The sequence below is a fragment of the Cervus canadensis genome, chromosome 7 (assembly GCF_019320065.1).
Source record: "Cervus canadensis isolate Bull #8, Minnesota chromosome 7, ASM1932006v1, whole genome shotgun sequence".
NCBI classification, from domain to species: Eukaryota; Metazoa; Chordata; class Mammalia; order Artiodactyla; family Cervidae; genus Cervus; species Cervus canadensis.
In genome coordinates this window covers 66,399,207-66,426,836 of record NC_057392.1, presented here as the reverse complement: position 1 = coordinate 66,426,836, position 27,630 = coordinate 66,399,207, and the positions used below count along the sequence as shown (strand labels likewise).

Here is a 27,630-nt window from a genome sequence, read left to right as displayed (position 1 = left end):
GAGAAAACTCAGTTTTTTTCTCCAGTCTACAGTCACTTGTATATTATATAAATCTTTATACACAGTAATAGTCAGGAACCCAAGCAATCTATCATATTTGATCAAGCCAAGCATAAATCATTTATTCATGATTTACTATTCCTTACTTGATTCATTGATTCATCTCCAGACAAGACAAGGTCAGTATGAAAAAAAAAAAAAAAATGATTGAGTTCCTTGCCCTTAGGAGAGAGCAGCTTAACCAACAAATTTATCTTTACATCTGACCTCATGAATCTTGACACTGGGAGTACTGTAAGATGGAAATAAAACCCTTATAGATGGCCCTTCAAATGCAAATGTACATGTAAGAGTGAAAATAGTGGAAAGATCAACAACTAAAGTATGATGAGTGTCACAGCTATACTGGTCCTCACCATAAGACAATCTGGTTCACCTAACATGCATTTACCTAATTTGATTGGTACTTATATTTAATATTATCCTACTTTAATACATATTTTCCCAGTTTTACTTCCCAATTCTCTTTCTGTGGCACCCTAATTTTTCACATATACCTTTATCTCATTCAAGTCACAGTGATTAGCTACAAATTAGACAAGCTGAGGGGTGGAAAATTACAGTACCTTTCAAATCTCTCGATATAATGCTGCAACGACCTATAATCATACAGGCTGCAAAAATAGGCTTCTAAACCTGACTTCTAAGGTCAAAGCAGTCTTCGGCTTTCTAAATTCTTCTTCTGGCTTCTCCCCCATCCTACCATCTGCACATGTTTCCAACACACAGAAATGTAAACAGTGGATTTGCACCTTGTTTTAGCTTGATTTGCCATAACAAGCCATAACCTGGTTGGCATAAACAATAAATATTCATTTCTCATGGTTCTGGGTAGTCCAAGATCAAAGGGTTTGGCAGGTGTTAGCTGTTTTACTGGCCTAGAGATCACCATCTTCTTTGAGAGTTTGTACCCACTTTGCAGAGAAACGGGGACCTCTGGTCTTTCTTCTTATAAAGCCACTCATCCTATCTTGGGGGGCACAACCTCATCTAAACCCAATTATCTGTCAAAGACCTCACTTCCAAACCCCATCACATTGATGGTTAGAGTGTCGACATATCATTTTGTTGCATTCAATCTGTAGCATATACTGAAGGTATATAGCGCACGTGTGCCTGAATGCTAAGTCACTTTAGTCACGTCTGACTTTTTGTGACCCTATGGACTGTAGCCCTCTGTTCACAGGATTTTCCAGGCAAGAATACTGGAGTGGGTTGCCATGCCCTCCTTCAGGGGATCTTCCCAACTCAGGGATCAAACCCTTATCTCTTATGTCTCCTTTATAGGCAAGAGGGTTATTTACCACTAGCGCCACCATATGGGGAAAAGCCCCATATGGTGTATGTGCTGTATTAAACGTAGAAAGTGTTTTTAAAAATAAAACTGATAATTATTTTTCTGTTAAAAAAGATACCTAGATGGCTGACTTGAATCTTCATAAAAGTTTGGATAATTTCCAGATTTCTTAGAGTAAAATTATGAGATGCTTTACTACCTGACCCTAATTTCCTTGGTTTCTGCACTCCTCTCTGGACTCTACTCTCTAGCCATAATGGGTTTCATTAGCCTTCACTCAAAATGTCTGATTCTTTAAATGGCTTTTCATATACTTGTTCCCTCTGCTTCAGATGACCTTCATCTCCTTTGCCATGGGTCAACTCTTACTCATCCTTCAAGATTAAGTTTCACTAACGTCTTTCATGACCTCTCCTTTTCCCCCCAAAAGTTAGTGATTCCCTTTTCTACTTCCCTCTCATTTTGTTTGCACTTCTATCACAATATCAAAACTATGAGGTTGTTTAATTACTGTTTGCATATCTATTCCTCTTATTAGACTGTGGCACACTTGGAGATGGGGTAATTTATAACAAATCATTTAGTTCAGCAAACCCAGATTGGTGCCTGATCCACATTAAGACTTAGTATATGAAGAATGAATGAATTAATCATTAACTTAGATCACACAGAAAAGTATGAGATCAGTTGTTTCTCAAGTACTCCTTGGGCTATAAATACTTGCCCTTTGTTTCACACAATCCCCTATTTCTAATCTGTTCAGTTTTGCCTGTGGTTTTACTGCTTCAATCTGGAAAACCTGCTTCTTATTTACACCCTCCCTTGCTGCCTGCTGCAGATCTGGATGTTCTAACTCCCACATCACTCAAGCAGTGTTTCCCAAATTTGCTTAACTGTAAAGCTCAGTGAGGATACTTATTACAAATACAAATTCCTAATTTCAATCTCAGAATATTAAATAGAAGCTGCAGGGGGCTGAGCTCACCAATCTGCATTTTAAAACACATTCCCCAGATGATTCTAAAGAAGACAACCGTGAACAGAGGGTAAGTTCTGTTTTGAAACAACTGTTTCCTCCAGTGGCCACTCGTCTTAGCTTAGGACTTCATTAAACAGTAGTGCGGTTTCCTCAGACCTAGGAAGAAGACTCTCAATTGAATATCCTTCTGAAGCTGTTTCTTCAGCCTTTCAGGAAAACTGGAAACCCCTTTAACGAGCTCCAGAAATCTCCATACTACCTTCTCCATGAAAAATTCACTGTAGAAACTTCAGCCTGCTGACTCTAAGTCGCTCAATGAGTTTCACAGGTGTTGCCACAGCTGCAGCTGCTACCCCTAGGACAGCTTTGTGTATTGGCAGTCTGCAAACTGATTCTGATGAGTTGTGACAGCTCATGCTCTGTGGGTTTACCTTTAATCAGACTAGACCCTGAGGATGTATGGATTCCCTGTAGAACGTACAGATTGGGTGTCACTGAGGGTTAAAAATGAGAAAGAAAACTAAGTACTTACATAGAGCCTGGCTCAGGGTAAGCACTCAATAAATATTAGCACTTCCTAATATTTCTGTTGTCAGATGGACAGTATTAATTCTTCCTTTGATCCTGACCCAAGAAGACCTGTACTCTCTCTCTCTCTCTTTATACATATATATATATATTTAAATTTAATCAAGGAAATATAAAAGTATCTTAATCCTCTAAATTAATTCCACTACTTCAATTATTTTTGATTAATTATAATCTTACAGAAACATATTTTTTCATAGAATGCCAAAACTCAATGTATTTGAGTAATAGAGTCAATGTATTTAATTCACAACATTCACATTGCAGAGGCTATAAACTTGCTTTGTTGATTCAATAAGCGTAATAGTATTTTAAAGCCTTCTTGAATACTAAATATTATTGCTTGTATTAGTTAACTATTACTGGGTAAGAAGTCACTCTAAAACTCAGTGGCTTAAAACAACTACCACTCATTATTTCTCATGAATTTGTGAGTTGGCTAAGTGCTCTGAGCTTGCCTGATCTATCCTGGGCTCACTTATATATTTGTGGTTAGGTGGAAGGGTCTTGGGGGATAGTCTAGCTGTTCTTGTGTTGCCTCAAATTTGTTCAAATGATGGTCACCCCGTCCAAGGGAGAAAAGATATGTGCAAAGTCTCTTGACCAAGTTTGGTTAAGATTAATGACTTGATTAAAATGACTAGTGAGTTGACTAAAATGGCTAATGAATGTCATTTTTTGCCACATTTTATGGATCAGAAAAATATATGTTAATCTTTGATCTAAGGGATATGAAATAGACTTCCATCTTGATGGAAGTTGCTGAAAAGTATTATTTCAAAGCATATACAGAGACTACTATTGGGATAGTTAATGCAATCAGTCTGCCACATTAGTCATCGCAGCAAAATATTTCATTTTGAGAGTCTTATGAAATTTCAATGAAAAAAAAAAGGCAGATTCTGAACTAAGGTCAAAAATCATGCCCCTGATTCCATTATCACCCAGAAAACCATAAGAAGTCACAAAACTATCAAATCATTTGCTTGTCTTTAAAATAGTGATAGCGTGAAACTCATGTAGTTATCATGACTACATGACTACATGACTATTATATAAGCTATCATAATAATAAAAACCTAGCAGGGTGACTGACAAAAGGTAAATACAAAGATATTTTGAGTTAAATTAAAATAAATAATTTCCTTTCTTCAATTTATTAACTAGAATCTCAATTTTTTTCTTTGCTTTTCTTCATGTATCATCTTTATACCAGATTTTTATATTAACATTAATTTTATAATTTTAACATTATTGCTAAAGAAAGTAATCTTCTTTAGCAATAGTCATCCTTCTGAAACATGTTTTCCAAATGATTCCTTCATCCTAACTAATGAGTAAATATTTTGTTGTTGTTTGGTGGTGGTGTTTTTTAATGGGGCTTTGTATTTCTAAGAAACAAAAACCATATCTGACCAATTTAAACAGAAAGGAAATGTATATAAGGAATACTTTTAGCATTCACAGAATTGACAAAAGTATTGGGGAACCAATGTCAGAAAATAAGGAAAGAAGTGTACAGCAAAATCATATCAGAAACAGTCTCTAATAGCTCTAGTTTAACTCATAAGCTCTTAACCATACCAAAGATCCTCACTGAATACATATTTTTTAGTTGAGGTAATACTGATTTATAACATTATATGAGTTTCATGTGTACACATCATACCTCTTAATCTGTATACCCTACAGTGTGAATAATTGTTGTCTCCTCTGAGCCTCATGTCAAACCCTAAAAATCCAAAATTCTATGCTAGAACATCTGATAGACTGAGCCTATGTCACATAGCCCCACCACAAGTATTAGAAAACTGTAAAAGAGACTCTCTGCCCCATCTGTCTTACACTGTGGAAAGAAGGGCCTTGACATTAAACTTTCTTGAGGTCCAATCAAATAAGAAGGATATTTGGATGCTAGGAAGACCAAAACAAATGTTCACTGCCATCTACCCCCTTAGTTGTTCAATATCCACGGTTCTCTTTTTCTCACATTGTATTTCAAAAAAGAATTCTAGAGTTTAGTATAAGGCAATTTTGTCTTATGTATACTCACTCTCATGACTAAGGAGGCATCCAGCTCTGATTAATATCCACTATTCTTTGTTGTATTGACGTTTGACAGAAAACAACAAAATTCTGTAAAGCAGTTATCCTCCAATTAAAAAAAAATTAATTAAAAAAATTTTCCAAAAGATTTGGATATTTCCTATCTTCCAGTATAGTACAGTTCCTTTGTAAATAGTTACTGATCTCTGAGAAAAGATGGGAGAAATATTCACCAAGCATATATTTGATGCAATTTCAGAATGTTTCCCAATGAGTCGTGGCTCCCTCAAAGTGTAATAGACCTGGGGCTTGATAATGCTTTCAGATATATATGAGAATTGGGATGAATGGCTGCAACAGTCTAACATTACGATTCTATTAGCTTCTCTCATAAAGCTTTTATTAAAAAAACAAAAAAAACCTGCTAGCTGTTCACCAAAATAGGCATCCTTTTCTCCCCTGGACCACAGCAAGTTTACAGTTTTGCTTCCTGCAACCGCATGTGGCCACATGACAGAATTCTAGTCAACTGAATGTTACTTTAAAGGCTGTCTACCACTTCTAGATCTGGCTCATAAAAACCTCTCACTCCTTCATATTCTTTTCCCTTTGGGAGTATCCCAGGATCCCCCATGGAAGCTGCATGTTGAGGTTGGCAGAGTCACCATCATCCTGGATTACTGAACAGCTCTGTAGTATCTATGTCTTCCTTCTTCAACCTCTATCCTGGAACCATTTATAATTGTTATTTGGGAAAGAAATAAATTTTTTGAGTGTTGAGGATTATATATTTGTGCATATATTTGGTGTGAGATGTGGTTGTACTTGGTACATATTTTCACAGTCTGTCTTACCCTAAGTAATACAAGCTTTAGTGTACTGTACATATATCGTGATTCTATGAAACTCTATAACCAGTTACCAACTATCAAAAATCTATGACCATTTTAATTATCACAAATACTTTCATCATCTCATCATAACATGTCCGCTTTGCCTCAGATTCTTATCAGCAAGCTCATGTCAACATTATATTCTCCCACGAATATATAGTGTTTATAAAAAAAACTAAAGTGAAAAACAAAATGAAAAACAGCTATCAAAGCACTTTTCAGAGCTTTGGCATGCCTCTCATCATCTTTCATGGACTTTCATGGGGTATATAGTAAAAACAAGCAAACACAAAAGAGTAAGTCACACATGATAAATATTCTCTAGCATTTCTAATTATGGAATCTTTGAATTCTGTTATACCAAGAAAATTATCTTAATTCAAGAAAGATATTTTATTTCAAAACTTCATTTGGTGTGTATTTTCATTGAGTTCAGGTTTTGGTCAGCAAGCTATATAATTAAATATTTCCAGATTATTGCTGTTAGAACTAGCAATAATTATTTCAGAACATTGAATGTCTTATCATACTTATAAATAGGTAAAAGTAAAAAATCTAGAAATAATAAAATGTAAGAGATAAGCAATGAAGATTTTTTTTTTTTTAAGAAATAACTTCTTTAGATTAAGGACTTGCAGCATCTATAAGCAAGGAAAAAGAGTTACAACCAAGAGAAAAAGGGCTTCAAATAGCAAGGGGGTTGCCCTGTGGGCTTGGGGGTCAGTATGAACAGGGTAATCTGAATCTTTCCTATTTTGGCCCAACACCAGTTCTTAGATTTCTGTTTTACTCTAATCAAAGCTCTAATTTTCCCGGAAGAGATCTGATGATTAACTGAAATCAATGGATGGTACAATTTGGCAAAGTATAGATTCAAATTTTGCATTTGATTCTTGGCTCCTGCAGGCCTGCAACTATAGCTGTAATATGATCATAGAAAATATGGGGATTTAGAATGTGCAGTAAGAATTTAGGATTTTTGAGCTTGCCATTCTCTTTTTTAAGCTGCCTGTTGTCCTAAAAAATAGTCAATGGACTCCATCATTCTTGAATTCTATTTTTGCTGTTCCAAAGCAGAAGCAGCTCAGTGTTATACAGATTTGCTTTCAAAGGACAATTTATTTTGGGAGTACACCATTGATAATTTAATTAGAAAATCCATCCTTTCAAGTTATAGTCTGCCAGAATTATATTCCTGAAACCCAGCAGGATTATGTTTATTTTCAGGCCCAAATAGGCAAGATAACTAATTTCAAATTCTTTGAACATTCATTACCCCTCCTGTACTTAATAGTGCCATTCAGTATTCTTGGTTCTAAACAACAGAAACATTTCAGGTTAACCTACTCAGAGAGTAAATTCGTCTAGCAAACATGGGCTGGGAAAGATATCAACAAGAGGTCTGGAGAACCAGCTTTCAGAATGGGCAGAGAAAACAGGAGAAAAGCAGGGCCTAGATAAACTCTTAGGCCTGTCTCACGAGGTCTGTCGGGCCTGTCTGACCTGTTTTTGGCATCACTACCACTAGACATTGCCTGAGTTCCTAAATGGCTCCACTGAACTCTGCTCAGGAATGATATTGCTGTACCCTGCTCATCCATGCAGATGCTTTAAGTATTTTGATTACTCCTTGTATGATGTAATACTCCCAGATGATAAGACATTTGGAGGAGGAGAAGTGCTGAATTACAAGTACACACTACAGTAATTGAGTAATGAAAGCATAATTAGGCCTTAGATGTTTTAATCCTTCTTATATCATTTTGTCTAACTGATGCAAAATGCCCTGATCGTAAGTGAAAATTCTGGTCAAATTATTCCAAATGTGATTGTCAGGAACAAACTTTACAGGAACTCTCACCTGACCTATGCCCTAGTTTTTCCCGCATTGTCAAATAGCAATTTACTTATCTCTTTTTTATTTTATATTGGAGCATAGTTGAATAACACTTGTGTTAGTTTCTGGTGTACAGCAAAGTGACTCAATTACACATACACATGTATATTTTCTCTTTCAAACTCTTTTCCCATTCAGATCAGTTCAGCTCAGTCGCTCAATTGTGTCTGACTCTGCGACCCCATGAACCGCAGCACGCCAGGCCTCCCTGTCCATCACCAACTCCCATAGTCCACCCAGACCCATGTCCATTGAGTCGGTGATGCCATCCAACCACCTCATCCTCTGTCGTCCCATTCTCCTCCTGCCTCCAATCTTTCCCAGCATCAGGATCTTTTCAAATGAGTCAGTTCTTCACATCAGGTGGCCAAAGTATTGGAGTTTCAGCTTCAACATCAGTCCTTCCAATGAATACCCAGGACTGATCTCCTTTAGGATGGACTGGTTGGATCTCCTTGAAGTCCAAGGGACTCTCAAGAGCCTTTTCCAACACCACAGTTTAAAAGCATCAATTCTTCAGCTCTCAGCTTTCTTTCTAGTCCCACTGTCACATCCATACATGACCACTGGAAAAACCATAGCCTTGACCAGACGGACCTTTGTTGGCAAAGTAATGTCTCTGCTTTTTAATATGCTGTCTAGGTTGGTCATAACTTTACTTCCAAGGAGTAAGCATCTTTTAATTTCATTGCTGCACTCACCATCTGCAGTGATTTTGAAGCCCAGAAAAATAAAGTCAGCCACTGTTTCCACTGTTTCCCCATCTATTTCCCATGAGGTGATGGGACCAGATGCCATGATCTTAGTTTTCTAAATGTTGAGCTTTAAGCCAACTTTTTCACTCTCCTGTTTCACTTTCATCAAGAGGCTCTTTAGTTCTTCTTCACTTTCTGCTATAAGGGTGGTGTTATCTGCATATCTGAGGTTATTGATATTTCTCCCAGCAATATTGATTACAGTTATCAAAAAATATGAAGCAGAATTCCCTGTGTTATGCAGTAGGTCACTGTTGGTTATCTACTTGAAATAAAGCAGTGTACATGTTAGGTGGCTATTCAAGTCTTGAACCAGACATCAGTCACGTTTACTGGAAGCAGGATCACTGTTCATTTAAAGTTCATGGTCATGCCTTCTCCCTGTCTCCTCTCTTCAGGGGTTCACAGTTCCTTGTGTATGCTCATCATTGCTTTAATGTTTAACTAAAATGATAATGATCTCAAAATCTAATTAAAGGATTAAGAGAGAGGCCCCATTTAGTAAGCCTCCTCCTAATCTATATTCTTCTTCCTAAATTTGCCTGAGCTCAGGATTGGGAAGTATTAAGCTACTTTGCCCCTGAGTAAAATGGTATCTTTGCCCTGTGTTTTCTATGTGTAGGCAGTTCCTTTGGAAATTCAATGGGGATATGGAGTGATTGTCTGAAGGGAATTTGGGAATACCTGGATCCTCTCACCAAATAATATCTCATCAAATCATCACTCAACCACTGAAAACTTGCTTTACTAATCAACGACTTTCATCTGGAATTCTGGCATAGTGCCAAGGGAGTCTTACTTTAAGAAACTCATACTTACACCGTTTGATTCCCTTAAAGTTTGTCAGTGACTGAAAGAACTAACAGTATGGTGTTAAGCAAAATGATATTTTGAGATAGTTATACTCACCTGCAATTTTAAGATATAATACAAAGAATTTCCAAGTACCTTTTACCCAGTTTCCCCAACAGTAACATTTTTTTCTTTGTTTTTAATTTATTTTTTTTATTGAAGGATAATTGCTTTACAGAATTTTGTTGTTATCTGTCAAACCTCAACATGAATTAGCCATAGGTATACATATATCCCCTCCCTTTTGAACCTAAAACTATGGAACACTTCACGAATTTGCATGTCATCCTTGTGCAGGGGCCATGCTAATCTTCTCTGTATCATTCTAATTTTAGTATATGTGCTGCCGAAGTGAGCACCCACAACAACATTTTAAAACTACAGTTTACACATGAACAACCCAAGAGGACTAGAGCTGCCCACCACCTTCAGAGTCAAAAATCCATGTATGAATTTAGAGTTGGCCCTCCCTATCTGAGGTTCTGTATCCCAGGATTCAACCGACCATGGATATTTACTAAACATTTATTGAATAAATCTATATACAAGTAGAGCCATGCAGTTCAAACTTGTACAAAACAATGCCACAATCAAGATACTGACATTGAGTTGTCAAGGTACAGAATTTTCCATCATCACAAGCATCTTGCATATTGCCATTTACAGTTTCTTCAGGTCTTAAATTTTGTTAACCAGAAAGCTGTTTATTATTTCTACAATTTTAATCATTTTTAAAGTGTTATATAAATTGTATCATATCATATATAACCTATATATAGGGACTTTTTTTTTTAACTCAGTGTATTACTCAGAGTGGAGATCTGTCCAAGTTGTTATGTGTACCAATAGTTCATTGCTTTTTATTGCTGAGCTAGGTTATGTGGCTTGAATGTGCTAGAGTTTGTTTAACCATTCACCAGTTGAATCACATCTGTGTTTTACTAATGTTGGCCTTGTACAAATGCAGCTACTGTAACATTCATGTACAGATTTTGTGTGAACATAAGTTTTCATATCTCTGGAGTAAGGCACAGAAGTGAAATTGCTGGGTTGGATGGTAGTTGAATGTTTAATTTATTAAGAAACTGCTGAATTATTTTCCAGAGTAGCTGTAAAATTTTTTACTCCCACCAGAAATGTATGAGTGATCTAGTTTCTCAGTATCCTTGCTTTGGGTTCATTTTGCCTTTATTTATATAGGTTTTCAAGGAGGGGCTTAATTATCAATTTAAGACTTTTTGTCCTCTCTGATACGTACATTTAGTGCTATAGATGTCCCTCTCAGCACTGTTTTAGCTGTATTCCAAAAATACTTATATGTTCTAATTTTTAACTGAATCTAATCACTTAATTTTAATTATTATATTTTATGGTTCTAAAATTTATATTTGGATTTTCATATCTTCTATTTAGTGGTCAAACATTTCTAGTTCTTTGCTGAGACTTTCTGTATTTGCATTTGTTTGTACCCTGTTCATAAATTCTTATAGAAGCATTTTTATGCTGGTTGCTTCAAGATCTTTATAATTCTAACATTATTTTTACCATGTTGTTAATGTCTATTGATTATCTGTTTTGATTCAGCTTTTCTTCCAAGGAGTAAGTGTCTTTTTATTTCATGGCTGCAGTCACCATTTTGAGTTATTTTGGAGCCCCAGAAAAGAAAGTCTGCCACTGTTTCCACTGTTTCTCCATCTATTTCCCATGGAGTGATGGGATCAGATGCCATGATCTTCATTTTCTGAATGTTGAGCTATAAGCCAACTTTTTCACTCTCCCCCTTCATTTTCATGAAGAGGCTCTTTAGTTCTTCACTTTCTTCCATAAGGGTGGTGTCATCTGCATATCTGAGGTTATTGATAGTTCTCCCAGCAATCTTGGTTCCAGCCTTTGCTTCATCCAGCCCAGCATTTCTCATGATGTACTCTGCACATAAGTTAAATAAGCAGGGTGACAATATACAGCCTTGACATACTCCTTTTCCTAGTTGGAACCAGTCTGTTGTTCCACGTCCAGTTCTAACTGTTGCTTCCTGACCTGCATACAGGTTTCTCAAGAGGCAGGTCAGGTGGTCTGGTATTCCCATCTCTTTCAGAATTTTCCACAGTTTATTGTGATCCACACAGTCAAATGCTTTGGCATAGTCAATAAAGCAGAAATAGATGTTTTTCTGGAACTCTTTTGCTTTTTCTACAATCCAGCAGATGTTGGCAATTTGATCTCTGGTTCCTCTGCCTTTTCTAAAACCAGCTTGAACATCTGGAAGTTCACGGTTCATGTATTGTTGAAGCCTGGCTTGGAGAATTTTGAGCATTACTTTAGTAGCGTGTGAGATGAGTGCAATTGTGCTGTTGTTTGAGCATTCTTTGGCATTGCCTTTCTTAGGGATTGGAATGAAAACTGACCTTTTCCAATCCTCTGGCCACTGCTGAGTTTTTGGCATAAAATGAACATGTGAAAGTGAAAGTCACTCAGTCATGTCTGACTCTTTGTGACCACATGTATTATACAAACCTAACAGACCTACTATACAGACCTAACAGACCTAGCAGACCTAACAGAAGCAGAAGACATTAAGAAGAGATGGCAAGAATACACAGAAGAACTGTACAAAAAGTGTCTTCACGACTCAGATAATCACCTGGAATCACCTGGAATGTAAAGTCAAGTGGGCCTTAGGAAGCGTCACTATGAACAAAGCTAGTAGAGGTGGTGGAATTCCAGTTGAGCTATTTCAAATCCTAAAAGATGATGCTGTGAAAGTGCTGCACTCAATATGCCAGAAAATTTGGAAAATTCAGCAGTGGCCACAGGGGACAACAGAGGATGAGATGGTTGGATGGCATCACCAACTCAATGGATATGAGTGTGAATAAACTCTGGGAGTTGGTGATGGACAGGGAGGCCAGGCGTGCTGCAGTCCATGGGGTCACAAAGAGCTGCACACGGCTGAGTGACTGAAGAGAACTGAACTAAACTTATAAAACAGAAATAGATTCACAGACATAGAAATCAAACTTATGTTATCAAAAAAGATAGTGGGGGAGGGGAAGGGAGAAATTAGGAGTTTGGTATTAGCATATACATATTACTATATAAAAAATAGATAACAAGACCCTACTATATAGCACATGGAACTATATTCATTATCATGTAATAAGCTATAACAGAAAATAATCTGGAAAAGAATATACACACACACGTCTGACTTACTTTGCCATCCTCCTAAAACTAACATGATGCTGAAAATTAACTATACTTAAATTTTTAAAATGCTTAAAAAATAGAGGCACAAGTGTAAGTATGTCTAAACCAAAATTTTAATTTTCAAAAGTGAAAACTCAATACTGTTTAAACTTTTATCAAGGTGTTTCTTCACTATTTAAAGTGGGAACTGAGTTATACAGTAGTGTATGGGTTTTGAAAATTTGAATGGTAAGAAAATGGAGACTGGGAGCTAAATTAATGCCAAAAAATTCAAGACAGAAGCATATAGGATGTGGGATAAAAAAGGACTCTGCAAAGGACTTGGGGTAAAAAGGATCAAAGTTAATTGTAGTATTAGCCCTAATTTATATGTACAAGCAAACCTACCTTCACGGATATATCTCAAGCCTGCATTTTTAGCACTAACATCTTCTGGACTGGTCTTTCTACATTTCCAAATGTTTTTGATTATGACCTAAGAACATATCTTACCTTTGCAAGCTTTGTTTCAGTGTTCTGTACATCAGATTACTCAAGAGTCAATCTCTTATTTTATTCAATAATAATAATTTCCTTGTTCTAGGTATTTTATTTGGTGCTAAGAAGACAAAGATGAATAAGACATAGACCTTGCCCCAAATAATAATATAATATATTAATTAATATATTATTATAAATATATAATATATATATACACACACTCCTAGATTCTATTATATACTATATACACAAACTATACATTCCAAAACTGTGTAAGGAGGTTAATCAAAATATAAATTATAAAACAGTGTAAGGGTGTTAATGAATTCTTGCAGATTAGTTGATGACTATACACTACTTCTCTCTCACTGTAACATAACAAGTCCATAAATAATTTATAGCATAATAATATTACAATTCTTGTTCTCCAATGATTATTTTACAATGAAACCTGTTTTTCATGTTTATATTCTCTACTGGAAATACAAACTAACCTAACAAGTTATAAAAGTAACTTTCAAGGGTATGAATTTTCTTATTTCAAGAGGCAGTTTTTCTTTTATTAAAGATGTACAATTACATTGTCATTTAATGTTAGAATTGGAGAGAGTTTGAAGGAAAATCAAAGCTTAGAGTACAAATAAGATCTTTTTTTTTCTGAATCACAATACAACACTTATTCCTTTTCTTAATACATTAAACACATACTTATTCAGCTCTTAGTCACAAAAAAATTAATTTGAATAAGATGCATGCTACATGCATGCATGCTAAGTCACCTCAGTCATGTCTGACTCTGTTGAGGATAGAATCAATTTTTGGATATCATGAGTTTGAAGTTCTTGGGGTCATGCAGTTGTATGATGCTCTCCAACTGTCTTGGGGTAGCCAGAATTCTAAGCTAGACTCCGAGATTCTTATCCTCTGATCTATATGCCCTTTAAAATCCCAGAAGAGTGAATATGGTGAGATATTCCCCTTATTAGGTTACTGATCAGTTGACTTTGATTTAAAACCTTGATTTAAATAATATCTTTGGTCGGCTTAATCTAAACAGGTCAGCCCTCTAGAAGAAGATGAAGTGACAGAGAGACATTCTTCTATGGGCATCAAAGATGAAGTAAACTGATATGATAAAGAGAAAGAGGCCACAAGGCAAAGAACCAAAGGAAGGCCTTCCGAGGCTGAGAGCAGGCCCTAGTTCATAGCTAGCAAGAACAAGCAAAAACTTCAGTCAGAACAGTAAGGAAATTAATTTTTCCCTCCCTTAATGTTTGCAAGAGAATGCTAAGCCTCAGAAGAGATTGCAGGTCTGGGCTTCCCAGATGGCACTAGTGGTAAAGAACCTGTCTGCTGATGCAGGAGACGTAAGAGACACGAGTTCTATCCCTGGGTGGGGAAGATTCCCTGGAGGCGGGCATGGCAACCCACTCCGGAATTCTTGTCTGGAGAATCTCATGGACAGAGGCACTTGGCGGGATCCAGTCCACAGGGTCACAAAGAGTCAGACACAACTGAAGCAACTTAGCACGCACACAGGCACCGACACCTTAATTTGAACCTTGTGAGACCCCAGAAGAGGATCCAGTTAACTCTCACATGGACTACAGACTCATGAAAGCTCTAAACTCATAATTTTTGATTTATGTACTTAATTTGTGGTAACCTGTTATGCAGCAATAGAAAATACACATACTCAACAGTTACATGTGGAAGAAGAGATAGGAAATTTTTGTCTGATTTATGTTTTCCTCTGGTTTGAAGACAAATTAATGGCTCAGTAAAGAAGAAATTAAAAGAAGGGGATTTATTTTGCCAGAAAAAGAGTTAAAAAAGAGAGATCTTAAAAAGAGTTAAAAAGAATCACAATGAAGGTTGATAATAGGTATGATAAGTACAAAGTTTGAGAGAATTAAAAGAGTGGGAAGACTTGGTGACACAGTAGGCAATGAAATATGAGTGCAGTGGTGACATGGATATAAATGCTACCATTAGGTATAGGAGACAGGCCTGCTAAAAGGCCTGGCAAAAGATAAAAAATCTTGCTGAGAGGACAGGATTCCAGTATTTGACTCCTGAAGGAATCCAAGAAGGAACAAAAAACATCTTGAAAGCAGGATGTACGCCTGGAGATGGAAAACCATCAACAGACTGTTCCTATCTTTGGTGCCTGGGAGGCACATAAAGATTAACGGGGTCTTTGTACTTGAGGCAGAAAATCAGGGATACAAAAATGTTAAATGTTAACTGCACAGGATTATCATTGAGGGCTGCTTAGCCTGCTATGCTTATGTAAACATTAGCAAGTAAGTCTCAAAAAGTATAACAAAGTAGACTCGAGATCAGTTTGGGCACCTTCACCTCGTGGGGGTGTTGTTCCCCTGTAACTTTCTTGAGTTGTAACGCCCTTGAGTGTTTCTCATTCTTTCGCTGCACCACGCTTTCAGGAACCTGTGTTGTTGAGCTGGACTCGACAATTAGAGGTTGATAATAGAAGTGAACTACTTATATGAAGTATGTAGATGGTGGCTGAGATAGAGCCATTGTCTACCTGAATCTTGAAGATATTCATGTTGATGGCAGAAAGGAGGAAAAAATAAATATTATGATTCAGGCGCCAACATCTTTAGCAGGTAGCAGGATAGTGAAAGTGAAAGTCGCTCAGTCAGGTTAGTAGAAGTCTATAACTAGAGCAGTGTTGTGAGCTGAACTGTATCGCTCCCCAGCCCAATTTCTATATTGAAGCCCTAACCCCCAGTAACCTTTGGATGTGAATGTATTTGGCAGTAAGGTCTATAAAGAGGTAATTAGGTTAAAACAAGATCTAAAGGGTGGGTGCTAACCCAATAGGACCAGTGTTGTTATAAGAAGAGGTTAGGACAAAAGAAAGACACAGAGGGAAAACCAAACAAAGACACAGGGAGAAGACACATCCATCAACAAACCAAGAAAAGAAACCTCAGAAGAAGCCAGCCTGCTGGTATGTCAGTCTCAAACTTCTGATCTTCAAAAACATGAGAATAGAAATTTCTGTGACTTAAGCCAACAGGTCTGGGTACTTATTACAAAAGCCTTTAAAAACTGTTAAAATTATTAGATGGAGTAAAAGATGCCTATTGATGTGCCAACATATTCTAATACAGCCTTTGACCTTGAGTAGGTTGTGGGTAAATACATCAGTTCTTTTTTTGCCCACACTTCCACATAAGCAGAATTGATTTTAGGAATAATCATGAAATAAAAATAGTGGCTCTCATGGGTCCCAATTTCTTCTGAATTTTTTTTGTCCATTGCTAGTAAGACATTTCTTTATACAATCCTTCACAGGTCACTCATTTTATTGCATTATTGGACTTAGACTTTTCCCTTCTCCCTAGAAAAATGTACCATCATATCTTAGCAAAATACTTAAGCAGAATTGACATGGTTGGGATAAAAGAATAATTCTTCCAAAGGTAGATATTTAAGATGTACAACAGCTATCATTTCAGGTTAGCTCCCTGGGTTGGGAAGATCCCCTGGAGAAGGGAACAGCTACTCACTCCACTATTCTGACCTGGAGAATTTCATGGACTACATAGCCCATGGGGTCACAAAGAGTCAGACTTAACTGAGCAAATTTCATTTTCACTTTCTCCCAAAATCCACTCTTTTAAATACTGTTTTCAGGCTGCCTCCTGGACTATAAGGTCTCTCATAACTCTGAAAGGAAAGGTTAATTTCTCCCTAAAATCTATTATATTGGTAATTATGATTTGGTCAAAGACGGGAAAATTTTTCCCAATTTATTTATTTATTTATTTTTACTGTGGCTTGAAGTTGAAACAATGGCTCACTGTAGAAGGATAAAAGGGAAATATTTTTATTAAGAGGAAAAATAAAGAGTTCAGAAATAAAAATTCACAATAAGGGCTAAGAAAAATTGTGATAAGAATAAAATTTGAGGACGTCTGAGGTCGGGCTGATACGTGGGGAGCAATGGCGACCTTTGTGAGTGAGCTGGAGGCGGCGAAGAAGAACTTGAGCGAGGCCCTGGGGGACAACGTGAAACAATACTGGGCTAACTTAAAGCTGTGGTTCAAGCAGAAGATCAGCAAAGAAGAGTTTGACCTTGAAGCTCATAGACTTCTCACACAGGATAATGTCCATTCTCACAACGATTTCCTCCTGGCTATTCTCACGCGTTGTCAGATTTTGGTGTCTACACCAGAGGGTGCTGGATCTTTACCCTGGACAGGGGGTTCTGCAGCCAAACCTGGAAAGCCAAAGGGAAAGAAAAAGCTTTCTTCTGTTCGTCAGAAATTTGATCATAGATTCCAGCCTCAAAATCCCCTCTCAGGAGCCCAGCGGTTTGTGGCAAAGGATCCCCAGGATGACGATGACTTGAAACTTTGTTCGCACACAATGATGCTTCCTACTCGGGGTCAGCTTGAAGGGAGAATGATAGTGACTGCCTACGAACATGGGCTGGACAATGTCACCGAGGAGGCTGTCTCAGCTGTGGTCTACGCGGTGGAGAATCACCTTAAAGATATACTGACATCAGTTGTGTCAAGAAGGAAAGCTTACCGATTACGTGATGGTCATTTTAAATATGCCTTTGGTAGTAATGTGACTCCACAGCCATACCTGAAGAATAGTGTAGTAGCTTATAACAGCTTAATAGAAAGCCCTCCAGCCTTCTCTGCTCCTTGTGCCGGTCAGAACCCAGCGTCCCACCCGCCCCCTGATGATGCTGAGCAGCAGGCGGCCCTCCTGCTGGCGTGTTCTGGGGACACACTGCCCACGTCTCTGCCTCCAGTGAACATGTACGACCTTTTTGAAGCTTTGCAGGTACACAGGGAAGTCATTCCTACCCATACCGTATATGCTCTCAACATTGAAAGGATCATTATGAAACTCTGGCATCCAAATCATGAAGAGCTGCAGCAAGACAAAGTCCATCGCCAGTGCTTGGCAGCCAAGGAGGGGCTTTTGTTCTGCTGAATTAGGATTTGACGGTGTGGGACCCTCAGCAAACTCATTGATTATTGAATTGAATGTTTTGGAGATCCACATTTCAAGACTTAAGTGTATAGTGTACATATAATCTTTCCTATGGAAATGAGACAGTACATTTTGTGTTGCTACTGTGATGCCATTAATATAAATCTGATTTTGATAATGACCCATATCTCTCTTGTGTATGTGTGTGTGTTCCCAATTATGGGACTAGGCACTGAGAAAGTTCTGTGCCTGGAATAGCGATGTTTGGGCATCTGAGCCCTAGTATCCTATGGTCTTCATGTGAGGTAGGTGACATTCTAGAACAAAGAAGCTGTTATAACTTTGTCTCCACAATCAGGAGGATGTCTGTTCAGAGACATCATGTATTCTGTATCTGGCAAGTCTAAAATTTCTGCTTTTCTCCTGAAGAACTGTTTTTTCTTAAACTGCTTTTAACAAAGTGTTAAAAGTTGGTTATCTTTGTTAGTCATCAGTTTAGTATACTTTTTTTTGGTGACCAGTTTTAACAGATACAGTTGCCTATTACAATTTCATAGAAAATAAGACTTAGAAATACTATGCTGTTCGATAAGATAAAGTCTCTTCTTTAAAAACCAAATGAGAATAATCTCTTAGGATGTAATTAACTTTATAAAAATATCTTCTCATAATTCCTTTCTTTTAGAGTTGTTGGGCCCAAAGACTTTGATTGGTAGGTTCATCTATTCCTGTAGACGTCTTTAAGAAGTTCAGGTAAACATACTGGATTTATACTTGGTTAATTCTCCTGTTCCTGTGAAATATCCTTCCAGATGGCAGTGTTACTAATAACCAAGTTTGTTTCTTAAAAGATATGTTGCTTTTTTTATTCAAGAGATGTTATAGGTAGATACACTAGAATATACAGATGGGTTTAAGTAGGTCTAAATAATATATGTGTAGATAAGTATGTGTGGTTCAATATCTGGATCTGTGCATTTGTTTTTGTATTTTAAATGCAACAAATAAATCTTTTGGGAGAAAACTTTATTAAAGTAAACATAACGAATACTGCCTTCAGAAATATGAAGAACCTTGCTTTATGAGATCTTAGCAGAAACTTTTCAAAAGAATGTATCAGATAAAAACAGGTTCCAATTAAGGTGTGTCATCGCTTCCTTTTGTGATACATAGATTAAGACAAAAAAATAAATAGCTTAGTTTCAAAAACAAAACAAAAAAAAAGAATAAAATTTGAGAGAATTAGAAGATCTTGAGAAACTTTTGGGGGTGTGTATAAATTCATAAATATTTATGTTTATGCACATATTGGGTCATAATGCTAAGTGTACTTCTTATATGTAACACCATAAGACATTTAATGTTAAAAGGCTCTTTCATGTTGCAAAGAAAAGCAGATTTCTTCAATTAAAGGGAGCTCATTACCAGGATGTGCAACAGGGCCTTAAATTGGAAAGTTTCAACTAAGGCATCAATCTATAATAGATGCTTCACTCCAAAAGAGGTGCGTGTTTTTTCTTTTTTTTCAAAGTATTAAATTAAATTGCCAGAAACTAGTTATATGACTTTGAACCCTGTTACTATTAGCAGTAGTAAATCAGGTCCAATACTTTGACCACCTGATGTAAAGAACAGACTCATTGGAAAAGACCCTGATGCTGGGGAAGACTGAGGGCAGGAGGAGAAGGGGGTGACGGAGGATGAGATAGTTGGATGGCATCATTGACTCAATGGACATGAGTTTGAGCAAGAGAGTAAGTTGGTGAAAGACAGGAAAGCCTGGCATACTGCAGACCATGGAGTCACAAAGAGTTGGACACAACTGAGTGACTGAACAGCAACAGATAAAGGCCAAAGAGGTAAAGAGGATTTCTTTGAAAGTAGTCATTGCAATTTTGGCCTCCTCACCTATATACACACACATAACGTATCTGAAGCTTTCATCACAGCAGCCTGTAACTGTACTTTGATGACAGGAGACTAGACATGGAAACTGTCCATAAATTTCAATCTGAAGTAACCTCAGGGGACCTTGGTCAGCTTTTGGATAGACTCTTGGGAGCAGAGGTGGAGACAGTAATTATATGGCCAATTTAAGATGTTCTGTGTACATGAAGGGGCTTCCCTGGTAGCTCGGATGGTAAAGAATCCACCTGCAATGGAAGATACCTGGGTTCGATTCCTGGGTTGGGAAGATCCCCTGGAGGAGGGCATGGCAGCACACTCCAGTATTCTTGCCTGGAGAATCCTCATGGACAGAGAAGCCTGGTAAGCTACAGTCTCTGGGGTTCCAAAGAGTTGGGCATGAATGACTGACTAAACACGGTATGGTATACCTGAAGAAAGTCAGAATTAGAGAGACTCAGCCAGAAAATCTCCAGCAAATCCACAAAAATGCCTCCGCCTGAATCAGCTGTCAATATTTGCCAGGCTCAGAGAAGATAAATCCCTTAACACTAGAAGCTCTGCAGTAGCAATGGAGAGAGAAAAGGCAGGCATTTGCCTGCAAAGCAAGGAGGCACCATAAGGGTGGGTAAGGAGAGAAAGAGCCCAATGCCTGTCCCAGGACGCTGCTCCAAGGTCTCCAGCTGGCAAGCAAAGGAGGGAAGAGGTGATTTACCTTCAAATCTAGTTGGAGTTCTGGTCATTATATGTAACTAGGTTTTATCTTTGTCAGCCATGTCATTGAGACTATGTTTGCTGTTGAAAGTGATTCTAAGACTTTCTCTTCTCTCAAGAGTGATCAGAAAAGTCATAGGACTGCCTGTTATAATGACTTTCTTCAAATCCTCCTTCAGTTTGCAGATACATAAGAAAATAAGAAAGAGCTGGAGACAGTGTCAGTGCAGTGGCCATACATTCAGACATCCCTGTAGACGAAATTGTCTCAAGGGAACATAGAAGCTCATTTTCTCTCCAGATACTCCATAATGGGAAGGGAGTGGCCACTGCTCACCGACCCGGGGACCCTGTCTGTTCTGGTGTTGCTTCTGGGCCTGCGCTCCTTCCAGTCTATTTTCTGCTCATGCCCTTGATACATTTCTGGTCTATCATTGCCCCCTGTGTGCTAAGTCGCTTCAGTTGTGCCTAATTCTTTGTCACCCTATAGACTGGCAGCAGGCTCCTCTGTCCATGGGACTCTTCAGGCAAGAAGGCTGGAGTGGGTAGCTGTGCCCTTCTCCAAGGGATCTTCCCAACTCAGGGACTGAACCTGCATCTCTTAGTCTCCTGCATTGCCAGGCAGGTTCTTTACCACCAGCTCTACCTGGGAAGACTTATTGCTGCCTGGTCCTCATTTATTTCTTCTCTGTGTACACCTCAGTCTTCTATGTTCTGCATGGTTATGTTAGTTGACCTCTCTCAAACCCTTCAAAACCAGGAACTTCAGGGTAACTAGTCATTATTCAGTATAAGACCTTCCCATGCCCAGAACTCTAAGTTACCTTATGGATAATTGTTTAGTCCAGAGGGTCCCAAAATGTTTTTTCTCAGGAACTCTTTACACTGGTACAAATTATTGAGAATCCCAAAGATGTTTTTGTTAATATGGTTTATATCTATAGGTGGTGGTTATCAGTTCAGTTCAGTTCAGTTGCTCAGTCCTGTCCGACTCTTTGCTACCCCATGAATCGCAGCACACCAGGCCTCCCTGTCCGTCACCAACTCCTGGAATTCACTCAAACTCATGCCCATCGACTTGGTGATGCCATCCAGCCATCTCATCCTCTGTCGTCCCCTTCTCCTCCTGCCCCCAATCCCTCCCAGCATCAGGGTCTTTTCCAGTGAGTCAACTCTTCGCATGAGGTGGCCAAAATATTGGAGTTTCAGCTTCAACATCAGTCCTTCCAATGAACACCCAGGACTGATCTCCTTTAGGATGGACTGGTTGGATCTCCTTGTAGTCCAAGGGACTCTCAAGAGTCTTCTCCAACGCCACAGTTCAAAAGCATCAATTTTTCGGCGCTCAGCTTTCCTCACAGTCCAACTCTCACTGGAAAAACCATAGCCTTGACCAGACGGACCTTTGTTGGCAAAGTAATGTCTCTGCTTTTTAATATTCTGTCTAGGTTGGTCATAACTTTACTTCCAAGGAGTAAGCGTCTTTTAATTTCATGGCTGCAGTCACCATCTGCAGTGATTTTGGAGCCCAAAAAACTAAAGTCTGACACTGTTTCCACTGTCTCCCCATCTATTTCCCATGAGGTGATGGGACCAGATACCATGATCTTAGTTTTCTGAATGTTGAGCTTTAAGCCAACTTTTTCACTCTTCTCTTTCACTTTCTTAAATCTATGGCTGATTCATATCAATGTATGACAAAAAAAATAAATAAATAAAAAAAAAAAAAAGGCTTTTTAGTTCCTCTTCACTTTCGGCCATAAGGGCGGTGTCATCTTCATATCTGAGGTTATTGATATTTCTCCTGGCAATCTTGATTCTAGCTTGTGCTTCATTCAGTCCAGCGTTTCTCATGTTGTACTCTGCATATAGGTTAAATAAGCAGGGTGACAATATACAGCCTTGGCATACTCCTTTTCCTATTTGGAACCAGTCTGTTGTTCCATGTCCAGTTCTAACTGTTGCTTCCTGACCTGCATACAGATTTCTCGAGGCAGGTATTCCCATCTCTTTCAGAATTTTCCACAGTTTATTGTGATCCACACAGTCGAAGGTTTTGGCGTAGTCAATAAAGCAGATGTAGATGTTTTTCTGGAACTCTCTTGCTTTTTCTACAATCCAGTGGATGTTGGCAATTTGATCTCTGGTTCCTCTGCCTTTTCCAAAACCAGCTTGAACACCTGAAGTTCACGGTTCACGTATTGCTGAAGCCTGGCTTGGAGAATTCTTAGCATTACTTTACTAGCGTGTGAGATGAGTGCAATTGTGCGGCAGTTTGAGCAACTCTTTGGGATTGCCCAAACCACCCCTGACCTCGGGTGTGTGGTAGCTCCTCTCGGCCGCCGCCCCTGACCTCGGACGTGGGGAAGCTCCTCTGCGCCTCTCCTGCACTGTCGCAGCCTGGCGCTCTGGGCGCCGCCCCTGACCTTGGGCGAGGGGTAGCTCCTCACGGCCACGCCTCTGTGCGGTCCGTCACAGCCGGTGCGCTTCTGCCGGTGGTTATTATAGTAGATACTAAAACAGTTTAAATATTTACTTATTCATTTTAAACTAAATAAAATATATTTCATGTTCATATAACTAGTATATTGCTACTAAAACACTAAACTTTCCAAAATAACATATTTAATAAAGGTAGTGGTCTTACAGTTTTGCAAATCTCTTTGGATTCTCATACCTGCTTCTGAATTCCACCTGTTGTGTATGTTGTTTTTAATTGGTGTGCATGATGAAAACCTAACCTTACACAGATGTGAGGTTGGAAACAGAAAGAGCTCATGGAACCGATGAAACTATCTTATGTCCTATATACACACATATAGACACACACATATATACAGGCACACATGTGTATAGCTATGTATATGTATGAGTAGATAGATTTAAAAAACCCCGAGTACATTGTGTTAAAATATTAGTCATATATGATATATAACCACATCTATAGCTTTACATATATAATTATAATACCAACGTATACTCATAATATGATATATTAACTATAGGCAACATTTCTCTCTACTTATGAGTCTCAAAATAGCAAACAGAATAGCAGAGAGAAACTGTTTTAGAAGGCTAAAGTTGAACATTTGACTACAAGCATGAAAGTGGCTGTGGACACTATCCTTAGGGCAGGAATTTCAGTTTGTTTCTCTCTCCTGTCATTTCAAGTCTCGTCCTCAATTTTTTCATCTTCTTCCAAAAAAAGTGATAGGGTTGGAGTCTAGAATCCCTCCGGCCCTCATCTGTTCTAACATATAATCATTCTCATAGATCAAGTAAATGAAGCTTGTACCTCCCAGAACTGACAATCTGGTATTAGGTTAATTTAACAGTTCCATCTCCTTGTTCAGATCCCTACCCTAGTGATAATGCATGATAATGGATTAACTCAAAGGCTCCTTCAATTAAGGTTTACATAAAACATGTAATTGTGGTTAAAATGTAGATATCTCTGGAAAAACTAAAATTGCATTCACGCTTAAAGTATTTTATGACTCTTAAGTCTTTTAAAAAATTTTTCCTTGAGTATTCCTTCAGGCCCCAGTTTCCTTGACTAAGCATAAAATGGCCTTGGTCCATCTGATGTGCAGATAATTCCAGTCTGTGGTTGAAGACAGCTCACCACCCAACTGTGAGAGCCTGCTTACAGCCATGTGTCTTATTTTCAAGCAGTGATTTCTGGTTCTGCAAAATGCTGTTTTCAGTTCTGTTTGTACTTGACAGCTTTGCTTCCTTGTGACATGCAACTCTTCGAGTACATTTTTTCTTTTTTTTTTCCTTTTCTGTCCTTAGCAAGTGACCCAGGCAACAGAGCTGCCATTCCATACTGCAGGTTTGAGACACTAAAGCCTGATCCTGTCTGGCTTCAGGGATCTTGCAGGTAACTGTGGTATTAAGTGCCACTTCCCATATTTTTTTCAGAAGCTGACAGCCACTAAGGATGTGGTTTAGAGGGAAAAGCTGACATTTTGGGGGAAAATCGATTGAAGAGTAAAAGAAAGAACTTCAAAGTAATTCCCAGGACAACTTACTTTGGCAGAATAGAGCCAGATGCCAAGAAAGGAGTTTCTATGTAGTATCTTCCACGTGTTATACAGAACCCTGTATTGAGGGGAAAAAAAAGAAAGATATTATGTAAAAAAATGAAAAAAAAAAAAAAAAGGATAAAGTAGTACATGCATGCTCAGTCTTGTCCAATTCTTTTGTGACCCCATGCATGTAGCCCACCAGTCTCCTCTGTCCATAGGATTCTCCAGGCAAGAACACTGGAGTGGATTTCCTCATCCAGGGGATCTTCCCAACCCAGGGGTCGAACCCAAGTCACTAGTGTCTCCTGCATCAGCAGGCAGATTCTTTACCACTAGCACAACCTGGGGCACTTATATGGATAAAGGGTGACATATAAATCAGTGCTTGGCAAATAAAAACAGAACATACCACTGGGTGATATTCTTGGTAAATGTAGAAAGAAAAACAGAGGGACAAATAGCAAACTAACTCTAAATTACTATGCTGATGATGGCTTAATTAGGTCAAGGGCATTCTTACTTTTCCAATCTGAAAATTTTTCTTATATGATTGGACTTCATAACTGATTTTCAGTTTAATGCAGTTGCAAAATTATACTTCATAGTGCCATTATTATTTTATTTTCTTGACACTTGAAAAATTAGAAGTACTGGCATCATTTAAAATAAAAAAAAAGAAAATATCCATTTACTCCTCTGCTATGCAGATTTCTCTTGTACATTCTGAACCAGTGTTATGTACAAAACTTCTGTTGACATCCTGGAAAGATCCATGCTCGGCATACACAATATAGGTCAGCACGGCTTATAACCCATTCAAGGTGCAGATCAGACAATTGTGCTCCTTGGGAGTATATCTGAAACGAATTTTGAAAGGTGTAGAGGTTTTGTTTGGAAAAAAATTGAGCAAGAAGTCTCTTGGGCTTCTTCTCAAGAATTTTCCTGAAGGAAATTTTTTTTGCGTGTGTGTTTGTGATATTTAGAAAAGAAAGTCAAACACTAAACTTTGGTCAGGTCTACGCTCTTCACTATCTGGATTAGTTCATATTCAGAACATCTGAAGAGCAGCGTGAGCATAATGTACAATATATTTTAGAAAAAGATCAATAGTAGGAGGCTAGCTCCTTAACACAATAAAAGTATGCTTTCAACAACATAATAGCTAAAGTTCTAACTTATTACTAATAAAAATAATAGCTACTATTTATTGAATTTTCACTATGCTCCAACAGTCCTTTAATCTCTACAACAAAACTTAGACTCCATTTTTACAGCTCTAACCCTAGGAGACTAAGGAACAACAAAAACAACAAAGTGTCCTTCATTTTTCTATTCAACCATATGAAATTGTTGTTTTTATAGGTAAATGTGACCAAGTATCATAATCTCATCTAGTTCAATGTAAATTGTGTGTGGTTCAACAAACTGTGTTTCCCCTATACCTATATTTTTGCTTGTAGCCTACTGCAGGCTACTATTCTTATTAAGACCACAAATCACATCGTGTTAGTGATTGTAATGATCTTAATAAAAAGAAAACTGTCCCTATTTTTCTATATTTCTTCTTTAGTTTAATTCTTTGATAATTTAAACACTACTTATTTATGACAGCTACTTTGGGTGAAGATCTTATGATCAAAATAAATTACAATATAGTGAAAAGAACTAAAAATAGAGATGAGGAATTTTATTTTTACTAATGAACATTAAGCAGTACGTAATTTTCACTTATTTATATTAGTAGTTGTTAATATACAATTATATTGAAGACTTTCTGCAGTGTAAGTAGAAACATATGCTGCACATTTGCATCCAAAAATATCTATACAATGTCCCAAATGTGAAATTCATCACTATGCTTACTTGGCTCTCTAACCCACCTATAAATCTTTTCGTTGACTCAAGAAACATTCATTGAAATTCCAGTCACTATGGTTGGAGAAACAAGGCAAAATAAGACATGTTTCCTACCCTAAGGGAGCAAAAAGAAATTTCATAGTGCAATTTACTTTAGTCCATTATCCAATGTCAGAGAATTTTGAACATTTAAAATTATATGAACGTGGAAATAAATGCCTTTTAGGCAGTGAGATTTTTGTCACTGAAATTCTTCATTGTTTCATTTTGTTCTTTCAACAGAATTCCAAATGAGTACGTGTAATTTGCTAAAGCACTATCTTAGATGACAGTAAAACAAAGAAAAACACAAATCGAGGTGTGATATTTGCCCAGCTGGTACTCACTTTCCAGGAAAGGCAGCATAATGCTGTGGAAAGAGCATGGATTTTCAAACAGATTTCAGTTTAAATCCTGGTGGCTCCATATATAATCCATGTATCACTAGATAATTTCTTTCTTGAGCCTTTGTATCTTTTGTAGTATGATGGGAATAATAACACTTTGTAGGGTTAATAGTTTTTAAAGAAGAGTTTGAATGCCTGTTTCTGCTAATAAAATAAACAGGGTTTATGTGTGTGTGTGTATATATATATATATATATATAGCTAGAAGCTATTTAGTTAGGAGTCTGCCTACTTGCAGCAAAAAATTAACTAGAACTGTGACTACATGTACTTTCTTTTCATCTTTAACTCCTCTCCCTACTACCTTCTTTCTCAAAAACACTAATTTGAATGCATGTAATTTAAAGCATTATTTTGAATGATATACTAAGACTGACTAAATCTTCCCTTTTAAAATTTTTCTTATCTTTTGAAACCTTTCCTTTTCATATTTAGACACATCTTTTATATGTTACAGACCAGACAATCCATATTTGATGACATCCTTCTAGTTTATCATATTTTAGTCTATATATAGGTAATATCTATATTTCTTACCCTGACCTTTCCTGGAAATATATTCTTTCTTTGGTGAACTCAATGCAGCAACTAATGTTTCTGAATTATAGATTAAATTTTTATGGAATCTTGAGGTCAT

General features: G+C 37.6%; 1 protein-coding gene and 1 non-coding gene across 2 annotated transcripts; one reads left to right on the top strand and one right to left on the bottom strand.

The window, feature by feature from the left end:
- Window positions 1–9,619: 9,619 nt before the first annotated feature.
- On the bottom strand, window positions 9,620–9,726 carry LOC122445612. Its single transcript, XR_006270580.1, has one exon. It is a non-coding gene; the product is annotated as a U6 spliceosomal RNA (small nuclear RNA).
- Window positions 9,727–17,005: 7,279 nt separating this feature from the next.
- On the top strand, window positions 17,006–19,181 carry LOC122444920 (transcriptional adapter 1-like). Its single transcript, XM_043473695.1, has one exon. The coding sequence runs from the start codon at window positions 17,033–17,035 to the stop codon at window positions 18,038–18,040; it is 1,008 nt and encodes a 335-aa protein (XP_043329630.1). The 5' UTR covers window positions 17,006–17,032; the 3' UTR covers window positions 18,041–19,181.
- The last annotated feature ends 8,449 nt before the right edge of the window (window positions 19,182–27,630 follow it).

Bases quoted from the DNA above. Each gene is read 5' to 3' on its own strand.
- LOC122444920 (XM_043473695.1), top strand. From the start codon at position 17,033: ATGGCGACCTTTGTGAGTGAGCTGGAGGCGGCGAAGAAGAACTTGAGC.